Here is a 26398-nt window from a genome sequence, read left to right on the forward strand (position 1 = left end):
TTTAAATTAGAACTTTTGGCCGTAAAGTGGGCCGTGACCGAAAAGTTTAAGGACTATTTAACTGGTGCCAAATTCACTATTTACACTGACAATAATCCAGACAGCCAGGTTGGGGGCGGTGGAGCAGCGGTGGGCGGCCCAATTAGCTTTGAAGTTCTTTCACGTTTGAGATTAAATACCGACCGGCAAAAATAATGCAAACGCAGACGCATTTTCTCGATTTCCCGTACAGACGGGTGTCGTGGGGGCTGTGGAGCTGACGCCAGCGGCAAGGCGAGATGGGTGGGCTGGGGATGAATGGTGCGCAACGCAGAACCGGGACCCCGACATCCAGGTAGTAAAAAGATGTGTGGAGAGGAGAAAGCCCCCTACAGCCGAGAGGAGGAATTGGACACCAGAGGCGCGCCAACTGCTACAGGAATGGACCCGCTTAAAAGTGGTAGACAATGTATTATATCGCCGAGTGACTGATCAGTATACGAGAAGAGAATATTCACAATTTGTCTGTCCAGGATCCAGGAAGAAGGAGGTGTGGAGAGGGATACATGTCACTAATGCGCATGCTGGGGTGGGATGGACATTGGCACAACTCCAGCGCCGCTTCTACTGGCCTGGCATGGAGGGGGCGGTGCGTCGATTCCAACAGGGTTGTGTTGCCTGCAGCCCGCGGAGAGTCAGGTCAGAGCCTCGGGCCCTCTCACATCCAGTCCTAGTATCATGTCCGTTGCAGACGGCGGCACCACGAAAGCGCGTCTATGACCGCAAAGCAGGTATAACACCTTTATTACCAGGAGAGCGAGTGTGGGTGAGGAATAAGGATCGACACGGCCCATGGTTGGACCCAGAGCCTGTTGTGGTAATAGAACGGGTGGGAGACGCTGGGGAGGTGTACCGCATTCGACCTGAAAAGGGGGGTCATGCTCAAACTATTCACCGAAATGCATTAAAAGTGTTTATAGCTCCTAGGCAGCCGACGGCGAGCGCTACGCCTGTCCCGGTGCCCGTACAGAGAGAGCCTGAATGGAGACAGTGTTATGGGTTTTTCCCCGGTCCAGTGGACCAAAGTGGTCCTAGGAGGTCGGGGAGGGCCAACTTTGGACAACCACCCGCCAGGTACAGAGATGTGTAAAGTCAGCAGGGACTGCTAACGGAAAAGTGGGGGGGAATGTGACAGGGGGGAAAACGGGGTATTCTTATTATTTTTCTGTTATTTATTCATGCATGTTTTTCATCTCTTAACCCCTTTTAAAGCCTGTATTTTGATGTCTTAATGTATTCGTTTATTGTTGGACAATGTTTTCCCCCGGTCCCCAAGCCACTTAGCAGCACTAAGTGTCAATGACAGCAAACAGCTGAGACGCTGACAGACACTCGGGCGTGGTCCCCACTGCCCAATCCCTTAGTAGGCGACGTCACCGGCGGCCAATCGAGAGTGAGGAGGGCACGGTGAGCAGGACATGAACTAGAGCCGCGCTCATTCAAAAAGGAGAGAGCAACGAGGAAGGTTGTGTGTAGGAGCTGGTGAGGAAGCCGAGTGTGAACCGAGAAAAGACCAGTGCATTGGGGCGGTAAGAGGGACCAAGGGCGAGTACTCACACCACCGAGATAGTGTGAGACGCCGTGTGGACAAGGAACCCTGCGAGAGACCAGAGCATGCAGAGGAGGAGATGAGCCTGGAAAAGCAGTGAATTCAACAGTGACCAAGTGATCGAACGGAGCGGGACCTGGAGCGAGCCAAGGACGACGGGGTGGCTACAGTGTTGCACGCGCAACCAACGCAGCGGCAGGTTAATACCTGCCGTCGTTGTAAGTACCGTCTTATGCAACACTAGCTGTGTAAACCCACTGAGTTTGAACACCACAACCCACCTAGAGCCCTACGGTCAACTCACCTCTCTTTAATGACTCCCACAGTAACTGCCAAACTGAGAACCAGGGGTGACCGCGCTTTCGCCGTGGCTGCCCCCAGGCTCTGGAACGATCTACCCCTTTTCATTAGATCCGCCCAGTCCATTGTGGTTTTTAAGTCCCTACTCAAGACTTACTGTTTTGTCCTGGCTTTTAACCAAAATTAAGCCTTAAACTTTGATTTGTGTTTGTAATTGCTCATGACTTAATTGTACTTTGACTGTATTTTGTACTTGTTGTTCTTGTTTTGTTGACCTGTACAGCACTTTTGGTCGGCGACAGTCGTTTTTAAATGTGCTATATAAATAAAGTTTGATTTGAGTTAGAGCCTCGCAGTATATTATCTGGGAACGGATGAACTGGCCCCTGCTTTTGTGATTTCAGATTGAAGATGATGATGATGTGGAACTAGAAGATTACCTGCTTGGTCCTCTCCCCACCGCAAACCCCCCATTTGCACTCATGAGTTTGGTCTTGAAGTTATTATAGCACACAGCGCACTTTAACAGCATTTGGCACTTTACTTAAAGGACGACTTCACCCCTTTTCAACCTATCTTCATATAATTGGTCCTCACTAATACTCATGATAAAATGGTTAAAAAAAAAATCTACTCGTCTGTGTCTCAGAGGAGGGCTGTGGACAGTTCAGAGTCCCATCTACCAGTGACATCATCAATGGGGAATCCAAGCTAATAGAAACTGCAGGCTTTCTATTCCTGGAAAGTTGCAATGCAATAAAAGAAGCCATTGTTCTCGTGTTAATAAAAATCTAAATAAAAAATTTGAAATCTTGTTGGAAAAAGAAAATCATGCCTAACGATGATGTCACTGGTAGACGGTTTCTGGACTGTCCACAGTCCTCCTATGAGACACAGGCCAAGTAGAAAAAAATTGTACCATTTTATCATGAGTATTAGTGAGGACCAATTATATGAAGATAGGTTGAAAAGCGGTGAAGTCGTCCTTTAAATTAAGTTATTGTTGCGCCCTGTTATTTTGCACTCTGCTATCATTTGCACATGTCCAGCCCCATTATCTTTTTGTATTGCATTTTAGTTAGTTAGTTGGCGCCATAGGAGTTTAGGATTATTTTAGGATTATATTGTGTTTCTTTCTTATTTGTATTTTAAAGGCACAGAGGCCTCTTGTATTAGGGAAATTCTTAATAAATGTATATTCACCCTTTTTAGCCATTTGTCAGTCTCCGTTTTCTCCTGGGTTTTAAAAGTGTTGTTCTCAATCAAGTCTCAAGTTTAAGTACTTACCTGGTTTAACTCGAACCTGTGTAGAGCCTGAAAAGAAAGGTGTTAGTGGAGGAGTTATTAGGCTCCTATAACAAACCTGAGTGGCGTAGTCTGCAAGTGATCCATTGGTATTCACGATAATTATGCACCCCGCACTTTAATGTGCAACCTATATTTTATTATTGTGAATCCATTGTGAATTTAATTGAAAGGATTAAAAAAGGGTGCCATTAAATTGGCAAGTCAAATGTGACACAGTTGGCCACCGTCACATAAGGACATGGATGAAGCATGATGAAGAGGAGGAGACAGCGTTGTTTTGGAACGTCCAAGTCAAAGTCCTGACCTTAATCCAATAGAAATGTTGTGGAAGCACCTGAAGTGAGCAGTTCATGTGAGGAAAGCCACCAACATCCCAGAGTTGAAGATGTTCTGTATGGAGGAATGAGCTCCAATTCCTCCAAGCCCATGTGCACCACTGATCAACACTTACCACAAACCTTTAGTTGCACTTATTGCTGCACAAGGGCTCACACCACATACTGAAAGCAAAGCTTCACAGACTTTTGACACACGGTCACAGATATGTCATACTGGATAACTTCCCTCGATAAAGAAATCACCAAGTAATAGTATAATATGTTTATCTCATTCATTTGATTGGATTATCTTTATCTGCTTTTAAGACGTGGGGAAATCTGATGTGTGAGCGTGTGTGTGCGTGCATGTGATAATCCTCTCACAAGACATAAACAGCGTCTCTCCACAAACACATTCAAGCTGACTGTGTGATGAATGCATGTAATGCATGTGCAAATAAAACATAATTAAAATTGATTTGATGCTCATACGAACCGTAGGAAGTATTAAGTTGGTTTTTATTTGCACATAAATTCCATAGGGCTAGACCACACATGGAGAAATGACATCATCAACTTATGACGGGGCGTTGTCCCGCTTGAGTAAAAGATTAACTGTTTCTAAATTAATATTTAAGGTGAGTTAAATTTTTGTTATAGAGGGCAATTATAATGTATTAAGGCATATAAGGCTTATTAGCCAGGGGTCATTAAAGTACCAAGTAAAAGTACTCATTATGCAGAATGTCCCGTTTCACAAGTTATGTCTAAAATGTATACAAATCCTTTGAAAATAACCGATCTACAAGCTCACAACGTGTCACATCGCGACGCGTTGTGAGCTTGTAGGTCGGCTATTTTCGAATAGCCAGCGTTTAAATAGGGCTGAAGTGGTTAATGTGTGTTTTGCAATAATAATCAAAATCTACAAAGTAACTAAAGTTTTCAAATAATTGTAGTGCAGTAAAAGTACAATATTTGCCTTTGAGATGTAGTGGAGTTGAAGTAAAAGTATAGACAATTGGAAATACTCCAGTAAAGTAAAAGTACCTCAAAATTGTACTTAAGTACAGTACTTGAGTACATGTACTTAGTTACTTTCCACCACTGATCATTAGTAGAGGATATATTCACTCAACAGGTGGAACAGACATGGAGAAAGAGTAAAATACAAGAAAAGCTAAGAACAGCAACACAATAGTCAGGCATCAAAAAGAGGAAACATCACAAAAACAAAGCAATGAACGACAGTATACGACAGATACTTAACACCCGATGCAGCAGTGGTTCTCAAAGTGGGGTCTGGGGACCCCCAGGTGTCCAGGGGGTCCCCAGCAAAAGTAGTTCATAGTATCACAATCATTTTAACCACTTTAATCATTCATACGTTGGTTATTCAAAAATAGCAGACGTACAAGCTCACAACGCATCATTTTGTGCCACGCTGCAAGCTTGTACATCTATTTTTGAAAATATTTCAAAAGTTTGAAAACCACTGCATACAGTATCCTGCAAACTGTTTGGGGAGTGAATGAGAGGACAGGTGTGCTATTTTCCATTATCACCACAAGGTGGGAGCAGAGCCATTCTTTTGGTCAGACTGGGATCAAGTGGCTTTGTTTGCAGGTTGCTTGCTTATCCGTTCTAGAGCGGATACGGAAACGGTGCGTGCATGTGTGCGTGAAAATGACCCGATAAGGAAACCGGGCTCTAAACCGGATCCACTGTTCAAATGAGAACGGAAACCAGGAAATCCTGGTGATGGAATGAGCGTTATGTTTTGGTTTATATATTAAAATTATGAGCTTTATAATTGTAGCTTTATACATTTGTTATAATGTAAGAAGTCTACATGTTAATGTTAATAATAGAACAGAACCAAAAACGATTTCAAATTTATAATGTTCCAGTTCCAATTTTGTCTGCTCATTTCTTTGAGTCATCACTTCAATTCCAGTTGTTTATCCTGTATGAGTTCTCTCTCCTGATTGGATGAAATTGGTATCCTCTTGAAAATATATTATCTGTTGACTTGAGCTGAAGACAGGGAGACCCCTGTTACTGAACAAACACTCCATAGCAATGACTATCACAATGTAGAGCTATTTCACACTGTTACTGAACAAACACTCCATAGCAATGATTACTATTACAATGTAGAGCTACTTAACACTTATTTTGACAAGTAAAGTGAAATGATTTTGTAGGAGAATGTAAATGTGAAGTTTTATTCAATGTTTGACAAAAAAAGCTTAAAAAGACAAAAACAAAACAGTAGCACAGCAGATAAAATAAAAAAAGAAAAGGAGAATTTCACTTGTTCTACTGTAGTTTTTACATTTTGGCCAAAAATCGGCATCAATATTAACACATTTTTTATGTTATTAAATACAAAAGGAAAACTGCTCAACTAAAACTGCTCGTAAAACATTAAAAACACTTAACCAAAAACCTGACAATACTTCAGTCTTGTTTTAATGGAATACTTCACCTTATCTCAATTACTGAAGCCTTGATTTAATGGATTTTTGGTGGTACTGTATAGGTGGTAGGAGACCAAAGCAAAACTATATACAATAATAATATAAACTCCACAACAGCTCTCACTGTGTCATCACTGATGATCCAGGTTCAAAGAGAATGTTTTAAATATGATTTAGCTCTTGTTAAGATTGATCTCCTATCAACTTCAACTATTCAAATATTGGATTATTGGCTCAGGAATAAGAGAAAAACTAAAATAAAAATGTCCATGAATTCAAGGCTTCACGGGGTGAGTAATTGATAAGAAAAACATATATATTTTTTTGTAAGGTATTCCTTTAAGACAAAGGCATAATATCAAAATATGATGGATAGTTTTAAACACGTCTAAACTCAACGTAATCTCTCAAGAAATGCAAGAAACTTCTAAACAATGTGGATGATGTGCTATTTTGTTACGATTTCTGAACATTTGTGTAGAAACATGCACTAAACTTTTGTTTGCATTTCTTAATGGGACACATAGGAAATGATAACATGTGCCGTCAATCAATCCAATCCATCAATGTATGTAATCATTAAAGCTGATTTATACTTATGTCACACTACGAAAGAAACTGGCGATCCACAAGCTTGTAGATGTAAAACGTGAAACACGATGTTTGGAGACCAGTGGCTCTCAAAGTGGGGGGGTCTGTCCGGGACCGTCAGGGTTCCTTGAGTGAGTTCCAAATGGACCCTTAAAGACCTGTAACTCTGAGCGTGTACAAGTTGGAACCAAATGGACCCGTACGGGTACATTTGGTTCCAACTTGCACACGCTCAGAGTCAAGGGAGTTTCCTTGGAATTAAAAAGCGCTTGAGAACCACGGTTTGTTAGACTCAGACTACAATGTTTAGACTACAGTCGTCTACGATGCTCATCAGGTTGTCCAGTTTGTTAGACTCATTCGTCTACGATGCTCATCTCAGTCGTCTACGATGCTCATCAGGTTGTCCAGTTTCAGTCTGAAGGACAGTTCCTCCTCCTGACCCGCTGCTATCTGACGGTGGAGGTCCTGGAGACGTCTGGACAGAGACACCGATGTCCCTCTGGAGGACAGAGACAGAGGCGTCTTCCTGGACGTCTCTTCGGGCTTCGCCTCCTAGAACACAGGGGGGGGGGGGTTCAGCTTGATGAGTATAAGGGGCCTCAAATGTCAAATAATAATAATAATAATCTGAAGAGTCAACTCTTCAGACACCTCCTAGCATTTGACCTAGTTATGACGACCATGCAGACATAACGTGGTCATTTTGTTCTCACGTTTTTTTGTTACTTCGGCTTGTTTTTCTTGACCACAATGTTAAAACGTCATTTAGATCTGTTAAGACAGATGCTAGGCTCATTGTTTACCTGGTGTCCCATAGTTTCAAATGTACATGTTATTTAGATAGCATGTTATTTAGACATTGTTTACCTGTTATCCTAGTTTACAGAGGGTTTCTGAACTGTCCAAAAATTATAATAATCTGATGGAGGGGAAAGGAACTGGTTGGAATAACTTGTTCCTTCCACGTGCTGCGTCCAACCGGGGAAACTCCCCCCTGTCAGGTGATAAGAAGCGGCTTGCTAGCTCCTCATGCATTGAAGGCATGAGCTCAGTTTTGGGCTCTCCCTAGGCTAGCAGAGGGAGAGTAGCACCCAGGATTACATAAGAAATTGGCACTGGGTGAAAAAATGGGTTGCGAAATGATGATAAAAATTTAAGATGAAAAAAATAAATTATCTGTAGATTGAAACAATATAAACTACAGGATTCCAGGTCAACAATGAACCAAACATCTGTCTAAATAACATGCGATCTAAATTACATTTTAACCTTTGCATAAGACTGCATGGTCTGCTAAAGTAGAGTCTGGAGAGGTGAGTCTTCAGATTACGGCAGAAAATTGGGAATGAGTCTACAGTTCTGACTGCAATGGGAGACATGTGATGGGTGCTATGGGAGACATGTGATGGGTGCTGGGTGCAATGGGAGACATGTGATGGGTGCTGGGTGCAACGGGAGACATGTGATGGGTGCTGGGTGCAATGGGAGACATGTGATGGGTGCTGAGTGCAATGGGAGACATGTGCTGGGTGCCAAAATGACCACTGCATCGGTTGGAAGAAAGATAATTGTGATGTGTCTTCAGTCAGAGGACAGGGCGGTATTTGCACTTATCAGTGGACAGGGCTGTTTTTGCACAAATCAGAGGACAGGGCTGTTTTTGCAAAAATGAGAGGACAGGGCTGTTTTTGCACCAATCAGAGGACAGGGCTGTTTTTGCACCAATCAGTGGACAGGGCTGCTTTTGCACAAATCAGAGGACAGGGCTGTTTTTGCACAAATCAGAGGACAGGGCTGTTTTTGCACAAATCAGAGGACAGGGCTGTTTTTGCACCAATCAGTAGACAGGGCTGTTTTTGCACCAATCAGTGGACAGGGCTGTTTTTGCACAAATCAGAGGACAGGGCTGTTTTTGCACAAATCAGAGGACAGGGCTGTTTTTGCACAAATCAGACGACAGGGCTGTTTTTGCACAAATCAGAGGACAGGGCTGTTTTTGCACCAATCAGTGGACAGGGCTGTTTTTTCACCAGTCAGTGGACAGGGCTGTTTTTGCACAAATCAGAGGACAGGGCTGTTTTTGCACAAATCAGAGGACAGGGCTGTTTTTGCACAAATCAGAGGACAGGGCTGTTTTTGCACAAATCAGAGGACAGGGCTGTTTTTGCACAAATCAGAGGACAGGGCTGTTTTTGCACCAATCAGTAGACAGGGCTGTTTTTGCACCAATCAGTGGACAGGGCTGTTTTTGCACAAATCAGAGGACAGGGCTGTTTTTGCACAAATCAGAGGACAGGGCTGTTTTTGCACAAATCAGACGACAGGGCTGTTTTTGCACAAATCAGAGGACAGGGCTGTTTTTGCACCAATCAGTGGACAGGGCTGTTTTTTCACCAGTCAGTGGACAGGGCTGTTTTTGCACAAATCAGAGGACAGGGCTGTTTTTGCACAAATCAGAGGACAGGGCTGTTTTTGCACAAATCAGAGGACAGGGCTGTTTTTGCACAAATCAGAGGACAGGGCTGTTTTTGCACAAATCAGAGGACAGGGCTGTTTTTGCACAAATCAGAGGACTGGGCTGTTTTTGCACAAATCAGAGGACTGGGCTGTCTTACCCATGGAGGCCTGTTGGTGGCACTGTGGTGCGTCGGCAGTGTCCAGGTGGGTGTGGCCAGCAGGGTAGGCGTGGCTAGCAGGGTGGAAGAGGGCATGAAGAGGGGCGTGGCCAGGTGCTCCACAGGGTCCGCGTTCAGCCAGTCCTGGAGCTGCTCTGTGCTCCTGCAGGAAGAAACAAACATTAGGGGGTGGGGTGATATTTGTCACTGTAAGTACTCCCATAGACATATAAAGGTAGACGCCTCCTCAGAGTCTGGGGCGTCTGTATCGCGGCCGCCATGTTAGAGGAGGCACACTTCCTGACTACTGGCCAATCACAGCGCGAGACTTCCGAGTCTAGTTGTTCAACTTATACTTTTCTATCTTATGTTCTTTTTATCTTACAATCTTAAGCAGAGCCATTGACATGTGTGAAATTGTAATAAGCAGAGTAAACATGAACTCTAGTCAATAAACAACAAGGTAAATTCTAGGGAGAAGAGTCTAGGACATGTGGAGCGTTGTCCAGGGTGTTTTAGGGAAGGGAGAAGAGTCTAGGACGTGTGGAGCGTTGTCCAGGGTGTTTTAGGGAAGAGAGAAGAGTCTAGGACGTGTGGAGCGTTGTCCAGGGTGTTTTAGGGAAGAGAGAAGAGTCTAGGACGTGTGGAGCGTTGTCCAGGGTGTTTTAGGGAAGAGAGAAGAGTCTAGGACGTGTGGAGCGTTGTCCAGGGTGTTTTAGGGAAGAGAGAAGAGTCTAGGACGTGTGGAGCGTTGTCCAGGGTGTTTTAGGGAAGAGAGAAGAGTCTAGGACGTGTGGAGCGTTGTCCAGGGTGTTTTAGGGAAGGGAGAAGAGTCTAGGACGTGTGGAGCGTTGTCCAGGGTGTTTTAGGGAAGGGAGAAGAGTCTAGGACGTGTGGAGCGTTGTCCAGGGTGTTTTAGGGAAGAGAGAAGAGTCTAGGACGTGTGGAGCGTTGTCCAGGGTGTTTTAGGGAAGGGAGAAGAGTCTAGGATGTGTGGAGTGTTGTCCAGGGTGTTTTAGGGAAGAGAGAAGAGTCTAGGACGTGTGGAGCGTTGTCCAGGGTGTTTTAGGGAAGAGAGAAGAGTCTAGGACGTGTGGAGCGTTGTCCAGGGTGTTTTAGGGAAGGGAGAAGAGTCTAGGACGTGTGGTGGGTGTTTTAGGGAAGGGAGAAGAGTCTAGGACGTGTGGAGCGTTGTCCAGGGTGTTTTAGGGAAGAGAGAAGAGTCTAGGACGTGTGGAGCGTTGTCCAGGGTGTTTTAGGGAAGAGAGAAGAGTCTAGGACGTGTGGAGCGTTGTCCAGGGTGTTTTAGGGAAGAGAGAAGAGTCTAGGACGTGTGGAGCGTTGTCCAGGGTGTTTTAGGGAAGAGAGAAGAGTCTAGGACGTGTGGAGCGTTGTCCAGGGTGTTTTAGGGAAGAGAGAAGAGTCTAGGACGTGTGGAGCGTTGTCCAGGGTGTTTTAGGGAAGAGAGAAGAGTCTAGGACGTGTGGAGCGTTGTCCAGGGTGTTTTAGGGAAGAGAGAAGAGTCTAGGACGTGTGGAGCGTTGTCCAGGGTGTTTTAGGGAAGAGAGAAGAGTGTAGGACGTGTGGAGCGTTGTCCAGGGTGTTTTAGGGAAGAGAGAAGAGTCTAGGACGTGTGGAGCGTTGTCCAGGGTGTTTTAGGGAAGGTTCAGACAGCATTACTGTGTTAGCTGATCTGAGTGAGCGGGAGGGGTTGTAGGCAGTGGTGTAAAGTAACTAAGTACATTTACTCAAGTACTGTACTTAAGTACACTTTTGAGGAATCTTTACTTTACTGGAGTATTTCTAATTTTCAGTACTTTTACTTCTACTCCACTACATCTCTGAGGAAAATATTCTACTTTTACTCCACTACAATTATTTAGTTACTAGTTACTTTGCAGATGTAAATTATTACATTATAAAACATACAGTAACCACTATAGCTCTATTTTATACCTAGCTATTTGAAAATAGCCGATCTACAAGCTCACAACACGTCGCGATGCGACGTGTTGTGAGCTTGTAGATCTGCTATTTTCAAACATTTTAGTACTTTTAATTTTGGTACTTTAAGTACATTTTGATACCAATACTTTTGTACTTTTACTCAAGTACATTTTGAATTCGGGACTTTTACTTGTAACGGAGTACTTCTACATTGCAGTATTGATACTTTTACTTAAGTAAAACATTTGAGTACTTTTTCCACCACTGGTTGTAGGGTTGGATCATATCTTGAAGCTCTGGGGGTGTCATGTCTTTGGTTGCTTTGCAGGCCCAAACATCTTTGTATAAATGTGTGTGTGTGTACCTGTGGCTCAGAGCGGTCTCTTCATGCAGGCGTTCTAACACTCTTTGAGGTAACAGGTCCAGGGCGCTGGGGGTGTGTGTGACGTCCAGCGGCGGGCCGGCAGGGGGCTGGGCGGGGTCCAAGCGGCTCCGGGAGAACATCTGTGATCTGAAGGGTGTGGAGGTGGGGGGTCCGCCACTGTCTGCAGCCACCCTGAGGACACACACACACACACACACACACAGTTCAATGTTAAACACTTTACACATGCAGGCTAATAGGCAAAAATGGACAAAAAATAAGCGTGTGTGTGTATGCGCGTGTGTACCCGTCTATCTGCTGTCTCAGTGAGTGTACGTGTGTGTGTGTGTGTGTGTGTGTGTGTGTGTGTGTGTGTGTGTGTGTGTGTGTGTGCGTGTGCGTGTGCGTACCTGTCTCTCTGCTGTCTCAGTGTGTGTGTGTGTGTGTGTGTGTGCGAACCTGTCTATCTGCTGTCTCAGTGTGTGTGTGTGTGTGTGTGCGTGCGTGCGCGTACCTGTCTATCTGCTGTCTCAGTGTGTGTGTGTGTGTGCGCACGCACCTGTCTATCTGCTGTCTCAGTGTGTGTGTGTGTGTGTACCTGTCTTTCTGCTGTCTCAGTGTGTGTGTGTGTGTGTGTACCTGTCTTTCTGCTGTCTCAGTGTGTGTGTGTGTGTGTGTGTACCTGTCTTTCTGCTGTCTCAGTGTGTGTGTGTGTGTACCTGTCTTTCTGCTGTCTCAGTGTGTGTGTGCGTCTCACAGCTTGGGACCACTCCTCAGGGGGCTGGAAGCCCCCTAGTGTCTCTGTGAGGAAATACACCAACACCTCCCCGTCCTCAGTGATTGATTCTACACACACACACACACACACACACACACACACACACACACACACACACACACACACACACACACACACACACACACACACACACACACACACACACACACACACACACACACACACACACACACACACACACACACACACAGTGAATGAGACAAATTTCAAATTGTGATACAAAAATGTAAAAATTATGTTGCTATATCTATAGCAATAACTAAAATAACACAGAGGCGTTCGTGGCTTGAAAGGTTCTTGTGAGCTTCAGTGAGCTTTTAGATCAAATTGACATTCAGTGCGCAACACCAGCGTGCAATTCATAATTAATACATACACACACAGACAGAAGACCATTATAAGTATTATTATTATTAGATATCAATCAGCATCAGTGGTGGAAAGTAACTAAGTACATTTACTTAAGTACTGTACTTAAGTACAATTTTGAGGTATTTGTACTTTACTTGAGTATTTCCAATTTCCAATACTTTTACTTCTACTCCACTACATCTCGGAGGCAAATATTGTACTTTTACTCCACTACAATTATTTGAAAACATCAGTTACTAGTTACTTTGCAGATATAAATTATGATATTATAAAACATACATTAACCACTTTAGCCCTGTTTTATACCTAGGCTATTTGAAAATAGCAGATCTACAAGCTCACAACGCGTCGCAGCGCGACGCGTTGTGAGCTTGTAGATCGGCTATTTTCAAATATTTAGTACTTTTACTTTTGATACTTTAAGTACATTTTGATGCCAATACTTTTGTACTTTTACTCGAGTACATTTTTTATTCTGGACTTTTACTTGTAACAGAGTATTTTTATATTGCAGTATTGGTACTTTTACTTAAGTAAAGAATTTGAGTACTTTTTCCACCACTGATTATAAGTATTATTATTATTAGATATCAATCAGCATACATGTTGGGCCGGGACGGGGCCGGGTCGGGCTAAGGGCAGAAACTGAGAACTCTAAGACTTTTGGCACGGACACTGGTCCAAACAACCTGTGGCACGTTGGGCAGCAGAGGCTTGTCAGTCAGACGGACAGACACACAGACAGACAGACACACAGACAGACAGACAGACAGACCAGAGTCCTGCACGGGTCCAATTTTGAGAACCTGTGCCCGCCCCGCCCGCAGTGGTGGAAAAAGTACTCAAATACTTTACTTAAGTAAAAGTATCAATACTGCACTGTAGAAGTACTCTGTTACAAGTAAAAGTCCGGAATTCTAAATTTACTTGAGTAAAAGTACAGAAGTACTGGAATCAAAATGTACTTAAAGTACCAAAAGTAAAAGTACAAAAATGTTTGAAAATAGCCGATCTACAAGCTCACAACGCGTCGCAAAGCGACGCGTTGTGAGCTTGTAGATCTGCTATTTTCAAATAGCCTATGTATAAAATAGGGCTAAAGTGGTTAATGTATGTTTCGTAATATCATAATTTATATCTGAAAAGTAACTAGTAACTAAAGTTTTCAAGTAATTGTAGTGGAGTAAAAGTACAATATTTGCCTCTGAGATGTAGTGGAGTAGAAGTAAAAGTATTGGAAATTGGAAATACTCAAGTAAAGTACAAATACCTCAAAATTGTACTTAAGTACAGTACTTGAGTAAATGTACTTAGTTACTTTACACCACTGCCCGCCCGTCAATCATCAGATCCGTAGACCGACCCGTCACCCGTGATTATTTCAAAATACGCACCAGAACCGCCCGTCAAATAATGGACCCGTTGTCCGCCCGTTTACCCGTGATAACAACAACATGCAGAGTAAAATGTAAACAGCCTACAGACAGTCACTCAATTTAAAAGTGGGTTGAAATGTGTTGAAAAAGATAGCAGCCTTCAACAACAGTACTACATTCAGTGGTCAGGTTCGTCAGAAATCAAGTGAAGACGTCAAGACGGAGGAGTGAGCTTTAGCCACACGCAAGAATGCGCATAAACGCAGTAAGCATGTGTCGTTGTTTACATTGTCAGATGGTTTTAATTTGAAGGTTTAAAGGACAACTTTGTTTTTTTACAACCAAGGTTTATGTTTTAGCTTGTAATTAAAGTAAATAAAAGATGAATGTTCACAAATTTTTCATTTACTGCTTTCTATAGTTTTAGCAATTTTCGCGATCTTTTTCAGTGGGCGGGGGCATTCGGGCAGGTGGCTAAATATGTATTTTTTACACAATAAAAAAGGTCCCGTGGTCTTTGATGGCCATATGTGAGTTATTGGGGGCTAGAAGAGCTACTGTAAATAATAATAAAGAAATCGCCGGGTTATTGTGCAAAAAAAGACTTATTTAGCCACCTGCCCGAATGCCCCTGCCCAGTGTAAAAAATATCGCGAAAATTGCTAAAACTATAGAAAGCAGTGAATGAAAATGTTTTCACACTCATCTTTTATTTACTTTAATTACAAGCTAAAACATAAACCTTGGTTGTAAAAAAACAAAGTTGTCCTTTAACAGGATGTTCAATGTGTTTGTGTGAGTTAAGATAACTGACCGGCGTGCTCCATGCTGTTGTGCTGTGTTAAGTTACACAAGTGACGTTGTTTGGGTGGAAACAGTGCTCTCTGATTTTCACAATCAAATGTTACCCACCCGCGTTTAGTTCAGAACCGCCCGTTCCCGTGAACTTATAAAAGTATATATTTCACCCGTTTTCACCCGTCAAACGCGGGTAGCCGTCGGGTATCCGCGGGTACCCCGCCCGTTGCAGGACTCTGACACAGACAGACACACACACACACACACACACAGACAGACAGACAGACACACACACACAGACCTTCACAGACAGAGGGTCCGGCAGAGGGCCAGTCTTTCATCTTGTGGTCGATGCAGAGCAGCACGATGTCGTCCCAGGGAATATGTTCATATGTGGGGCTCGGGCTCTCTCCTCTAGGCCCTCCCCGGTGGGCCCGGGGGGTCCGGGGAGTTGTCGGGACCCCCTGGGACCCCTGCAGGCTGACGCTGTGCAGCAGGTGGTCCAGTCTGGACATGAGGAGAGGAGCTCTGTGACGAGAGGCTGGGATGAGGGAACAGTACTGGTAGATGGACGCACACAGCTCTGACCAGGAGGCTGAAAACACAGTATAACATAACATAAAATATTAAACATAATACAATATAACATATTACACATCATTTAACATATTAAACATAATATAACATACAGTAAAATATTAAACATAATACATACAATATAACATATTACACATCTATACATTTGGAAAATCCCCCAGCTTCCGACGCCACACTGACGCCACACTCATTTCATTGTTTCGGGATAAACACAACAACAACATATCACATGTCACCACAACACTAGCCACAACGTGCGCGATGAATTTACGGGTGGCGTAGGCTACTTTGCATTGCTCACTACACATTTGCCTCCTCGGAACATAATTAATTTCCTCCAACACAACTCACCAAATTAACGACCACACCGGACGGGGAAACACTTTACCACGGTTTACCGTGAGCACACAGTTTCGGAACCACTGCTCTGTCCCGGGCAAAAAACTCAGATGGGGGTCTACGGCCAAAGATTTATCAATGTGGGGGTCTTGCACATGAAGAACCTTGAGCAGCACTGGTTAAATAGAAGAAATGTCTCCACTGACCATGATGGGTGGGCTCTCTGCAGGCTGAGGCGGGTCTGACGCAGCCAGACCCTCCTCAGCCTGGAGGAATAATATCCTATAGAGCAGTGGTTCTCAACCTTTTCAGGACGCGACCCCTCCAAAATAATCATATTTGAACTGGGGACCCCCCCCCCCCCCCCATCCTGACAAGGACTTAGACTTGTAGGAGTTGAGGCATTGCATTTAGTTTGACTCGGTTCCACAGATAAATATTGTGAAAATAGCTGATCTACAAGCTCACAACGCCTCATGTTGCGAGGTGTTGTGAGCGTGTAGATCAGCTATCATTTTTTTAATAATAATCCTCTTTCTTATTTGACAATTTGGCCAAACGTTTGACCAGTTTTTATAGTATAGTTTTGTTGATTACTTTTGATGCAGTGATGTTTTTTTTTAATTTCATTTCTTTAAGGTATTAAAAAGTTCTTGAAAAAAAAAAAAAAAAAGTTCTTGAAAGTCCTTAAATTGTCACTTTTACATACTGTAGTGTACTGTCCCCTGTCCCCAAAAAAAATAATCTTGGGGACACCCCCCTGGGCGTCCGACCCACAGGTTGAGAACCACTGCTATAGAGTACCTGAAGTCCTCACTCCCACTACCCCTGGGTCACGGGACACGGAAGTATTCTTTCTATTGAAAATCCCATAGTGAAATCTTGCATTGTGTCATATAAGAACTGTGTTCCAAAATAAACAAACCACCCCGGCGATTCTGTCAGCTATGTGACTCTGTTTATGATATTGAGTTACATTTGATAACGTCTGTGTTTGGAGAAAAAAATTAAACAATAATAATTCTTACTCTTTGAATAAATTAGTTTTTCACAGTCAGTTGATGCTGACTTTTCACAGTCAGTTGATGCTTCATATCGACCGGTTGATTTTTTTTTTTTTAACAACAGACGCAATCTAAGATGACTATGGTGTCATGTGTGATAAGGGGGATAGCGCCTTCTTGTGGCAGTGACACCACACACTTTGGTTCTCTATATGGATGAATAATATAGACACATAATATGCTATATGGATAAATAATGCTATATGGATAAATAATATGCTATATGGATAAATAATGTGGATAAATAATATGCTATATGGATAAATAATATGCTATATGGATAAATAATATGCTATATGGATAAATAATATGCTATATGGATAAATAATGTGGATAAATAATATGCTATATGGATAAATAATATGCTATGGATAAACAATATGGATAAATAATATGCTATATGGATAAATACATAATATGGATAAATAATATGCTATATGGATAAATACATAATATGGATAAATACATAATATGGATAAATAATATGCTATATGGATAAATAATATGGATAAATATGCTATATGGATAAATAAATAATATGGATAAATAATATGCTATATGGATAAATAAATCATATGGATAAATAATATGCTATATGGATAAATAATGTGGATAAATAATATGCTATATGGATAAATAATATGCTATGGATAAACAATATGGATAAATAATATGCTATATGGATAAATACATAATATGGATAAATAATATGCTATATGGATAAATACATAATATGGATAAATACATAATATGGATAAATAATATGCTATATGGATAAATAAATCATATGGATAAATATGCTATATGGATAAATAAATAATATGGATAAATAATATGCTATATGGATAAGTAAATAATATGGATAAATAATATGCTATATGGATAAATAAATAATATGGATAAATAATATGCTATATGGATACATAAATAATATGGATAAATAATATGCTATATGGATAAATAAATAATATACTATCCTCAGCCTGATAAATGAATAAATGTCTCCACTGACCGTGCTGGGTGGGCTCTGGGTCCCAGGGCGGGATCTGCAGGTTGAGCAGCGTCTGACGCAGCCAGGCCAGATGCCGGTCGGAGTTCCATCCCACGTGAGGCAGCAGGTGCCTGGGTTCGGCCTGGTAGAACTCCCCCGGGGGCCAGGAGAGGCCGGCCAGGGCCTGGGAGCTGACCAGCTCGGCCAGGTGGCTCAGCACGGCGTTGTACAGGCTGATGACGGGCCCCGGAGCCTCGGGGCCCAGGGCGGAGCCCTGGCGCTCGGCGTGGTGAACGCACAGTCTGGACGTGAACTCTCGGGTCAGGCCACTCTCCACCAACTGGACCAGAGTCCGGCTGGACATGTGGACGGAGGGAGGAGAGCGAGACAGCAGCCACGCCATGGCCTGTCTCACCTTGTAAAGACACCAGTGGTGGAAAAGGGCTCACATTTGTTACTCAAGTATCAATACTGCGATGTAGAAATACTCCGTTGCTGGTAAAAGTCCAGAATCCAAAATGCACTTGAGTAAAAGTACAAAAGTATTGGCATCAAAATGTACTAAGTACCAAAAGTAGAAAGTACTCATTGTGCATCTTGAAAATGCTTTTGAAAATAGCAGATCTACAAGCTCACAATGTGTCGCGATGCGACACATTGTGAGCTTGTAGATCGGCTATTTTCAAATGGCCGAAAGGTATATAGGCTGAAGTGGTTAATGTATGTTTTGGAATGATAATCAAAATCTACAAAGTAACTGGTAACTAAAGTTTTCAAATAATTGTAGTGGAGTAAAAGTACAAGTACATTATTTGCCTCTGAGATGTAGCGGAGTAGAAGTAAAAGTACTGAAAATTGGAAATACTCCAGTAAAGTAAAATACCTCAAAATTGTACTTAAAGGTATACTAGGCAACTTAAGCCTAAATTTAAAAAATATTTATATTTTGCATTTTTCCCCCTCTATCAGCCACTATATAATGATGCTGGGGTGTTTTCCTGCATTGAAACCCAGTCCGCTTTCTGAAATCCGTATTTTCCCTACAGTTTATGTTTTGACATCCGGTGCATGTGCGTGTGAAACCGAATGGAACCGAGTGCAGCCGACAAAAATGGAACGGCAGCCATTGTTTTCTGTGCGTTGTTTTTACTTTCTAGCCAAAGTATACAATATGATTGAAGTGGTTAAAATCTAAAATGACAGAGATGATTGCCACGTTTTAATGAGTTTAAAAAAAAAGAGTTTGGAAACGTTTTTGCGGTCGATTATTTCTCCCCTTTAATAATACCATTGGTATTGTATTTTACTTAAAGTGCTGACAGGTGTGTGACTGACTGGCACCTGAGCATGGGTCCTGCAACTTTGTTGGTCTGGATTAAGAGCGTCTGCTAAATGCCTAAATTGTTGAGTTTGTGTGTGGCTCCAAGCGTCAACATGCCATGTTAGTCTCTTCAGGATAAGGACCCTGGTGCAATAGGGCAACTGAAGGGATTTTGGCACATTTTGGGGGCGCTACCCACATGATTATCTGTGTTGCTCATTCCACGAATCGCAGGTCAACACAGCATGTACCCTGTGTGTGTGTGTGTGTGTGTGTGTGTGTGTGTGTGTGTGTGTGTGTGTGTGTGTGTGTGTGTGTGTGTGTGTGTGTGTGTGTGTGTGTGTGTGTGTGTGTTACCTGTTCAGATCCCTGCAGGTCAGAGGTGGTCTCAGGGATGTAGATGAGTGTGTATTCAGACACCAGCCCCTCCTCTACCAGAGATTCCAGCATCAGATCTGTGGACAAAATAACCATTATATATACATATGTATACAATATATCAATAAATAAAACGTCAGATTTTAATTTAATTTTAATCATTCTTTTTAAAAAATATGTTGCTATATAGCAACAGCTACTGTTACACAAAGGTGTTCCCGGATTGAAAGGTATAACATAAAATAGCCATTATATATAAATAAATATACACATCTATACGCATATATACACACACACCATGTAACTAACCCTAACCCTCCTCTACCAGAGAGTCCAGCATCAGAGCTGTGGACAAAATAACCATTTTATATATTTTTATATTCCCATAACTTGTTGTGTATCGGGCGATACCGAGTACAGTATCAAATAACAGAGTGTAATAAAAATAAAAATAAATCTAGGACAGTGGTTCTCAAAGTGGGGTACAGGGACCCTCAGGGTTCCTTGAACTCTGAGAGTGTACAAATGGAACCAAATGGACCCATAGGGTCCATTTGGTCACTCTCAGAGTTATGGGGGTGCTCAAAGATTTGAGAACCAATGATCTAAGAATTAAAAACAAAATACAAAAAAACAGTAGTGCAACATCAGCTGAAGCATTCAAACTACAATACAAATACTGCAATGACATATCACTATGTGATACATTAAATGGTATTGGAATGGCATAGACTGCCATACTCAGATTACTAACCGATACCAGCATTTTAGGCCAGTATCGGTATAGGAACAACTCTACTTTGAACCATTCACACACAGAGCAAACCCTCACATAGTGAACCTCAGATGTGGGGCTTTCTCAACAAGTACCAAAAGATGTGGGCGAGTGGATGATCACAAAACAAACTGATACGACTACTTCTCTACCTCTTATTGTGTTATTATTTCATGCTATGTTGATGAATTGAATAGATAGGACCACAATGGAAAAAAGTCCCCAGGACTTTTTTGTCCCTGTAGCCTTGACTTATTTCTGGCTGTGTTTGCCCAGTGCCAGAGATTTTCCGATTTTTCTTACCCTTTCAAGAATCACAGAATAAATCTAATTTAAGATTTTGGTCAATTAAATCTACAGTTGATTTAGTCGACAACAATGTATGTTTTGGCGGGCCGTGATGGTGTTATAATGCCTGATTTGTAGATCGGCTACCAAAAAATAGCTGTTTCGGAGCGTGACACCCGCACACAACCAAGCATAACATGACTTGTACTCTTCTCCACTAGTCCCTCCCTAACATTTTAGTCTAGTTTTTATTTGTTGACGAAACTGTCAATATATTTTAGTCATAGTTTTAGTCATCATAGCTTAGTTTTTATTTTGTTTGTGTTTACTTTTCGTCAGTGAAAAAAAAGGTAGTCGACGGACATTTTTCATCATAGTTTTAGTCGACAAAAGGAACACAGCCGTGTGACCAGTGGTGGAAGAAGTACTGTACTGACATTTGTTTTTAATTAAGTAAAAGTATAAATACCACAATGTAGAGATACTCTGTTACAAGTATTGGCATCAGAATATAATTAAAGTACCACAAGCTTACAATGTGTCGCAAATGGCCGAAATGTATACAGAGCTGAAGTGGTTAATGTATGTTTTGTAATAAGAATCCAAATGTATAAAGTAACTAGTAACTAAAGTGTTCAAATAATTGTAATGGAGTAAAAAGAATAATGTTTGTCTCTGAGATGTAGTGGAGTAGAAGTAAAAGTACTGATAAACGGAAACACTCCAGTAAAGTAACAGTAAGTACAGTACTTGAGTACATGTACTTGGTTACTTTACACCACTGCGTGTGACGGTACCTTCTTCCAGCTGGGGTGCGTCGGCGGTGCCACAGGCTCCAGGCACCAGGATGACCAGGGGCAGAGGGCAGTGCCAGCTGCTGACCTGCTGCAGCTGTCTGAGCTGGAGGAGAGCGGAGAGGAGGGACACGTCCTGGTCCTCCTGCCCCGCTGCGGACGCTGCGGCCTGGGCAGGAAGCAGCAGCATGAGGCCTCCTGTTCCCTGGAGGTCCTGACGCTCTTCCACCTTCAACAGGCTGTCCTCGCTCAGAGGCCCACGGGACACCTTGCATGTTGTGAAGGGAAATATTGAATGTAGAGGATGGGACGATAATCGTTACTATCGTTTATCGTGATAAAAAAACGCTCACAATGATCGTACCGCGCAGATATTTAAATGTATCGTGAAATTGTCCTCCGTCATACCGATCAATTCACCTTTGCCGAGCTGCATATCGGGTACCACCTCTCTAAATCTCTTTGCCAAAAAAAGCCGATGTAAAAGCTCACGACGTGACGCGTTGCGACGCGTTGTGAGAAATTAGACGTTTCCCCCGGGATCCCGCGCCCGTTGTGAATTCTTGAATGTTGTTTTTATTTATTTATGATTTTAGAGTTTATTCATGAAATACTTTAGAAAAAATATTGGAATTGTTTTTAATTGATGAAAAGTGTGTCAAAAAATATTTGAAAATGTCCAAAAAAATGTAGATTTAATAAATATAGTATATAATATAATTAAATATTATTATTATTAAGGAACATAAAGATCACCGATATTACCTATATCGTATCGATCAGAACTGGGGACCCCTCAAACTAATCATATATGAACTGGGGACCCCTCAAAATAATCATATTTGAACTGGTGTGTGTGTGTGTGTGCGCGTGTGTGAGAGCACGTGCACCTTGATGCTGATGTGTAGTGTGTGTGTGTGTGTGTGTGTGTACCTTGATGCTGATGTGTAGTGTGTGTGTGCGTTGTGCGTCGTCGTGCAGTGTGTTGCTAACGTAGAGCGTCTGCAGTGCACCGTCCGGCCGCTTCTCTGTGACCTCTGACCTCTTGTCTCCGCCCAGCTTCACCTCCAGCCAATCAGACAGGATCCTAATCGTCACATGACAGGAAGTGTCATTGTAACATCGCCATAAACACGTTTATGATGGGGAAAAAAGGAGAAAGGAAAATGCCCTCCCAGCATGCATTCTCACTGAAGCCCCTCGTGTCTCTTCCCATTCCCTCCATTGGCTCTCAGTTGCTGTCACCCCCCCCCCCCCCCCCACCGTATCCAGTACACCCCCATACCTACTAGATATGATCTGATCAGCTAACAGAGGAAAGATGTCTGAACCTTCTCTAAGACACCCTGGACAACCCTCCACACGTCCTAGACTCTTCTCCCTTCTCTAAAACACCCTGGACAACACTCCACACGTCCTAGACTCTTCTCTCTTCTCTAAAACACCCTGGACAACACTCCACACGTCCTAGACTCTTCTCTCTTCTCTAAAACACCCTGGACAACACTCCACACGTCCTAGACTCTTCTCCCTTCTCTAAAACACCCTGGACAACACTCCACACGTCCTAGACTCTTCTCTCTTCTCTAAAACACCCTGGACAACACTCCACACGTCCTAGACTCTTCTCTCTTCTCTAAAACACCCTGGACAACCCTCCACACGTCCTAGACTCTTCTCTAAAACCCCCTGGACAACGCTCCACACGTCCTAGACTCTTCTCCCTTCTCTAAAACACCCTGGACAACGCTCCACACGTCCTAGACTCTTCTCTCTTCTCTAAAACACCCTGGACAACCCTCCACACGTCCTAGACTCTTCTCTAAAACCCCCTGGACAACGCTCCACACGTCCTAGACTCTTCTCTCTTCTCTAAAACACCCTGTACAACGCTCCACACGTCCTAGACTCTTCTCTCTTCTCTAAAACACCCTGGACAACACACCACACGTCCTAGACTCTTCTCCCTTCCCTAAAACACCCTGGACAACGCTCCACACGTCCTAGACTCTTCTCTCTTCTCTAAAACACCCCGGACAACACTCTACACGTCCTAGACTCTTCTCCCTCCCCTAAACCACCCTAGAAAATGCTTCACACGTCCAAGAAGGTTAGTGGATCTTCTAACCTGTCCTCCAGGCTGGTGTGTCCATCATGGTCTCCAGGTAGCAGCACGGTGGTCTTCCAGTAGATCCTGTCAGGTGGGTTGGGAAAGTTCTCCATCACCAGCGCTGGAAGATCCAGTGGTCTCCACACCCTCTCACTGAAGAAGAGAAGAGAAGATAAGAGAGTGTGTGTGTGTGTGTGTGTGTGTGTGTGTGTGTGTGTGTGTGTGTGGCCAGAGGGGCTGATACTGCAGCTAGCCAATGAGTGCAAGCTACAGGCGTATATTCCCTTGGAGGTACTGTATATGGAAAGTGACCATTCAGCAGAGGAAGTTGAACTGACACTGTGAGGAAGTCACTGTGTCAAATATGACCTGACATTTATTACTACTATTAGTATTATTGCTATCATTATTATTATTATTAATATAGTATTTTGACGACCATACAGAATTATGCAAAGGTTTAATGTCATTTAGATAGCATGTTAGCATATTATTTAGATAAATAGATGCTAGGTTCATTGTTTACCTGGTATCCTATAGTTTCAATGTACAGATTATTATTTTGATAGTATATTGTTTAGACTGATGCTATAGGTTCTTGGTTTACCTGTGATCCTAGTTTACTGAGACACTACACTGTCTCTCTGCATTCTATGTATGTGTTTACCTTGTTTACTGTGAGTCACTCTGGATAAGAGTGTCTGCTAAATGCCTACAATCTAAATTGTAGTCATTGGTTTAGTCACAGTGACTTACTTCAACAGCTGTTGGAAGTAGTACTGCACTCTCATCTGATGCATGGCCTCCTGTCTCATCTGATCAAACCTGTAAATAAACATTAAGAAATGGATTAATGATGTATGGCTCATTTGAACAAATCTGTAAAGAACAATGATTCAATAATGGATTACTTATGTATACTGTACATAGATTTCAACTAAACCCAAATGTGTGTGAAAACTGCTTTGCTGTGGATTCACACACATGAAACTATAGAAAAAAAACTCAAATTTGTTTTAAGCTAAGAGAATAGGCTTGAAATGTGGACTTTAAAAGATAACTCATGTTATTGATAACTTAATATGTTAATGTGCTAATGTTAAAGGGATATTTCACTTTCAAAAAAACTTTTGGTCATTTTATCATCTACTCAGGCCTTTGTGAACCCCCCAGACAGTTTTTAAGTTGCTCGATTCAGTATTTATATATTTGATATTCATTTTTTTTATTTTATTTTTTTATTGTATTTTATTTTTTAAATTTTCCCGAAAAAATATTTAAAATAAATGAAAAAAGTAATTGAAAAAACAAGCCCCCCTCGCGTATTAGGGGGGCAGGGTGAGTCACCAGAACCAAGGACGGGTGTTTTTGATGAATCTAACATGGTTAAAATGTAGTTTGAAGTTACAATGGGTTTGTATAGGAAGGGGGCGTGTCTGATAAAATGAATATCAAATGAATAAATACTGAATCGAGCAACTTAAAAACTGTCTGGGGGGCTCAAAAAATCCTGAGTAGATGATAAAATGACCAAAAGTTTATTTGAAAGTGAAATATCCCTTTAATATGATAACTCATGTAGGACCGTTGTGGTCCTATAGTTTAAAAGACAACTCATGGTCAATTTGGAAACCCAAATACTTCCTGCCCTGGAAAATAGCATGACCTCTGTTTGGTCTGTATTTAGAACCAAACAAGACTCTGCACAGGATGGCCTGTACAACATACTGTAAATACTGTGATTATCTAAAACGATTACAATTAGGCGATTATGTAATGAAGGCCTTAAAGTGACAGTGTTAATTAAGGTGACAGTGTTAATTAAGGTGACAGTGTTCATTAAAGGGATACTTCACTTTAGGGCCGGGGACACATTTAAAAAAAATATTAAAAATAAATGAAAAAAGTTATGGAAAATTCATGGCCCCCTCACGCATTAGAGTGTCCTACTAATGTGTGAGGGGGCCATGAATTTTCCATAACTTTTTTCATTTATTTTTAATATTTTTTTTAAATGTGTCCCCGGCCCGAGAGTGAAGTATCCCTTTAAGTGTTAATTACCTGGTGCTAGAGAAGGTGACAGTGTTCATTAAGTGTTAATTACATGGTGCTAGAGAAGGTGACAGTGTTCATTAAGTGTTAATTACCTGGTGCTAGAGAAGGTGACAGTGTTCATTAAGTGTTAATTACCTGGTGCTAGAGAAGGTGACAGTGCCAGCGTTGCCCAGGTTGACCAGACCTCGTGCCAGCTGTGCCAAGCAGGGCCTCTGGGGGGCGCTGGGGGTCAGGGCCTTCAGTTTGAAGCGGGGGTCCACACAGCAGGGGGCGGCGGGGAAACCCCGCATCTGTCTCTTTAACTGACGCCGGAAGGCCACCACATCCAACCATCTGAAATGAACACATCCAACCATGTAAACGCATATTAAACATCGGTCTCTTTAAGCCACGTTGAGCTTATATAGATCGGCTATTTTCCCCAATGTGTGCCTCTTTCTTACGTAATATTTGACAATTTGGCCAATTTGGTATTAACTCATTCACTGCCAGAACTTTATTTTTTTGCGTTTGCCCACTGCCAGAGATTTTTAATTAAAAAAAAAAAGTACTCAGGAGCCGAGATACAAAATGTTTAAGTTTTAAGTTAACAAGGAAGTGGATGGGAGTCTAGATCTTCAACAAATCATATCTCCTTGGTCTTTGGGTTAAAAAATAAATAAATAAATAAGAAAAAAAAAAAAAAAAAAAAATTTGAAAAAATTAAAAGTCGTTTTAGTCGTTCTTGGCAGAGGGGGCTTAAAGGACAAAAGTCGTTTTAGTCGTTCTAGGCAGGGAATGAGTTAAAAAGGTCCTAAAGGGCATTAAATTGACACTTTAAAAATG

General features: G+C 42.2%; 1 protein-coding gene across 2 annotated transcripts in view; it reads right to left on the reverse strand.

Annotated features, from left to right (window-relative positions):
- Positions 1-6807: 6807 nt before the first annotated feature.
- The window catches only part of mcm3ap (minichromosome maintenance complex component 3 associated protein), a 56088-nt gene continuing 36497 nt past the window's right edge, over positions 6808-26398 (reverse strand). For both annotated transcript variants that reach the window (XM_080423122.1, XM_080423121.1), the window contains 12 exons: positions 25709-25906; positions 24275-24343; positions 23537-23671; positions 22342-22495; positions 21412-21676; positions 19531-19628; positions 17874-18267; positions 15163-15456; positions 12236-12362; positions 11517-11708; positions 9206-9368; positions 6808-7142 (listed from right to left, as the gene is read on the reverse strand). In XM_080423122.1, the coding sequence (XP_080279248.1) occupies positions 6966-7142; positions 9206-9368; positions 11517-11708; positions 12236-12362; positions 15163-15456; positions 17874-18267; positions 19531-19628; positions 21412-21676; positions 22342-22495; positions 23537-23671; positions 24275-24343; positions 25709-25906 (2266 nt within the window). In that variant the 3' untranslated portion in view covers positions 6808-6965. The remainder of the gene's footprint in view (positions 7143-9205; positions 9369-11516; positions 11709-12235; positions 12363-15162; positions 15457-17873; positions 18268-19530; positions 19629-21411; positions 21677-22341; positions 22496-23536; positions 23672-24274; positions 24344-25708; positions 25907-26398) is intronic.

The sequence above is a fragment of the Gymnoscopelus braueri genome (genome assembly GCF_963280865.1).
Source record: "Gymnoscopelus braueri genome assembly, chromosome: 3".
NCBI classification, from domain to species: Eukaryota; Metazoa; Chordata; class Actinopteri; order Myctophiformes; family Myctophidae; genus Gymnoscopelus; species Gymnoscopelus braueri.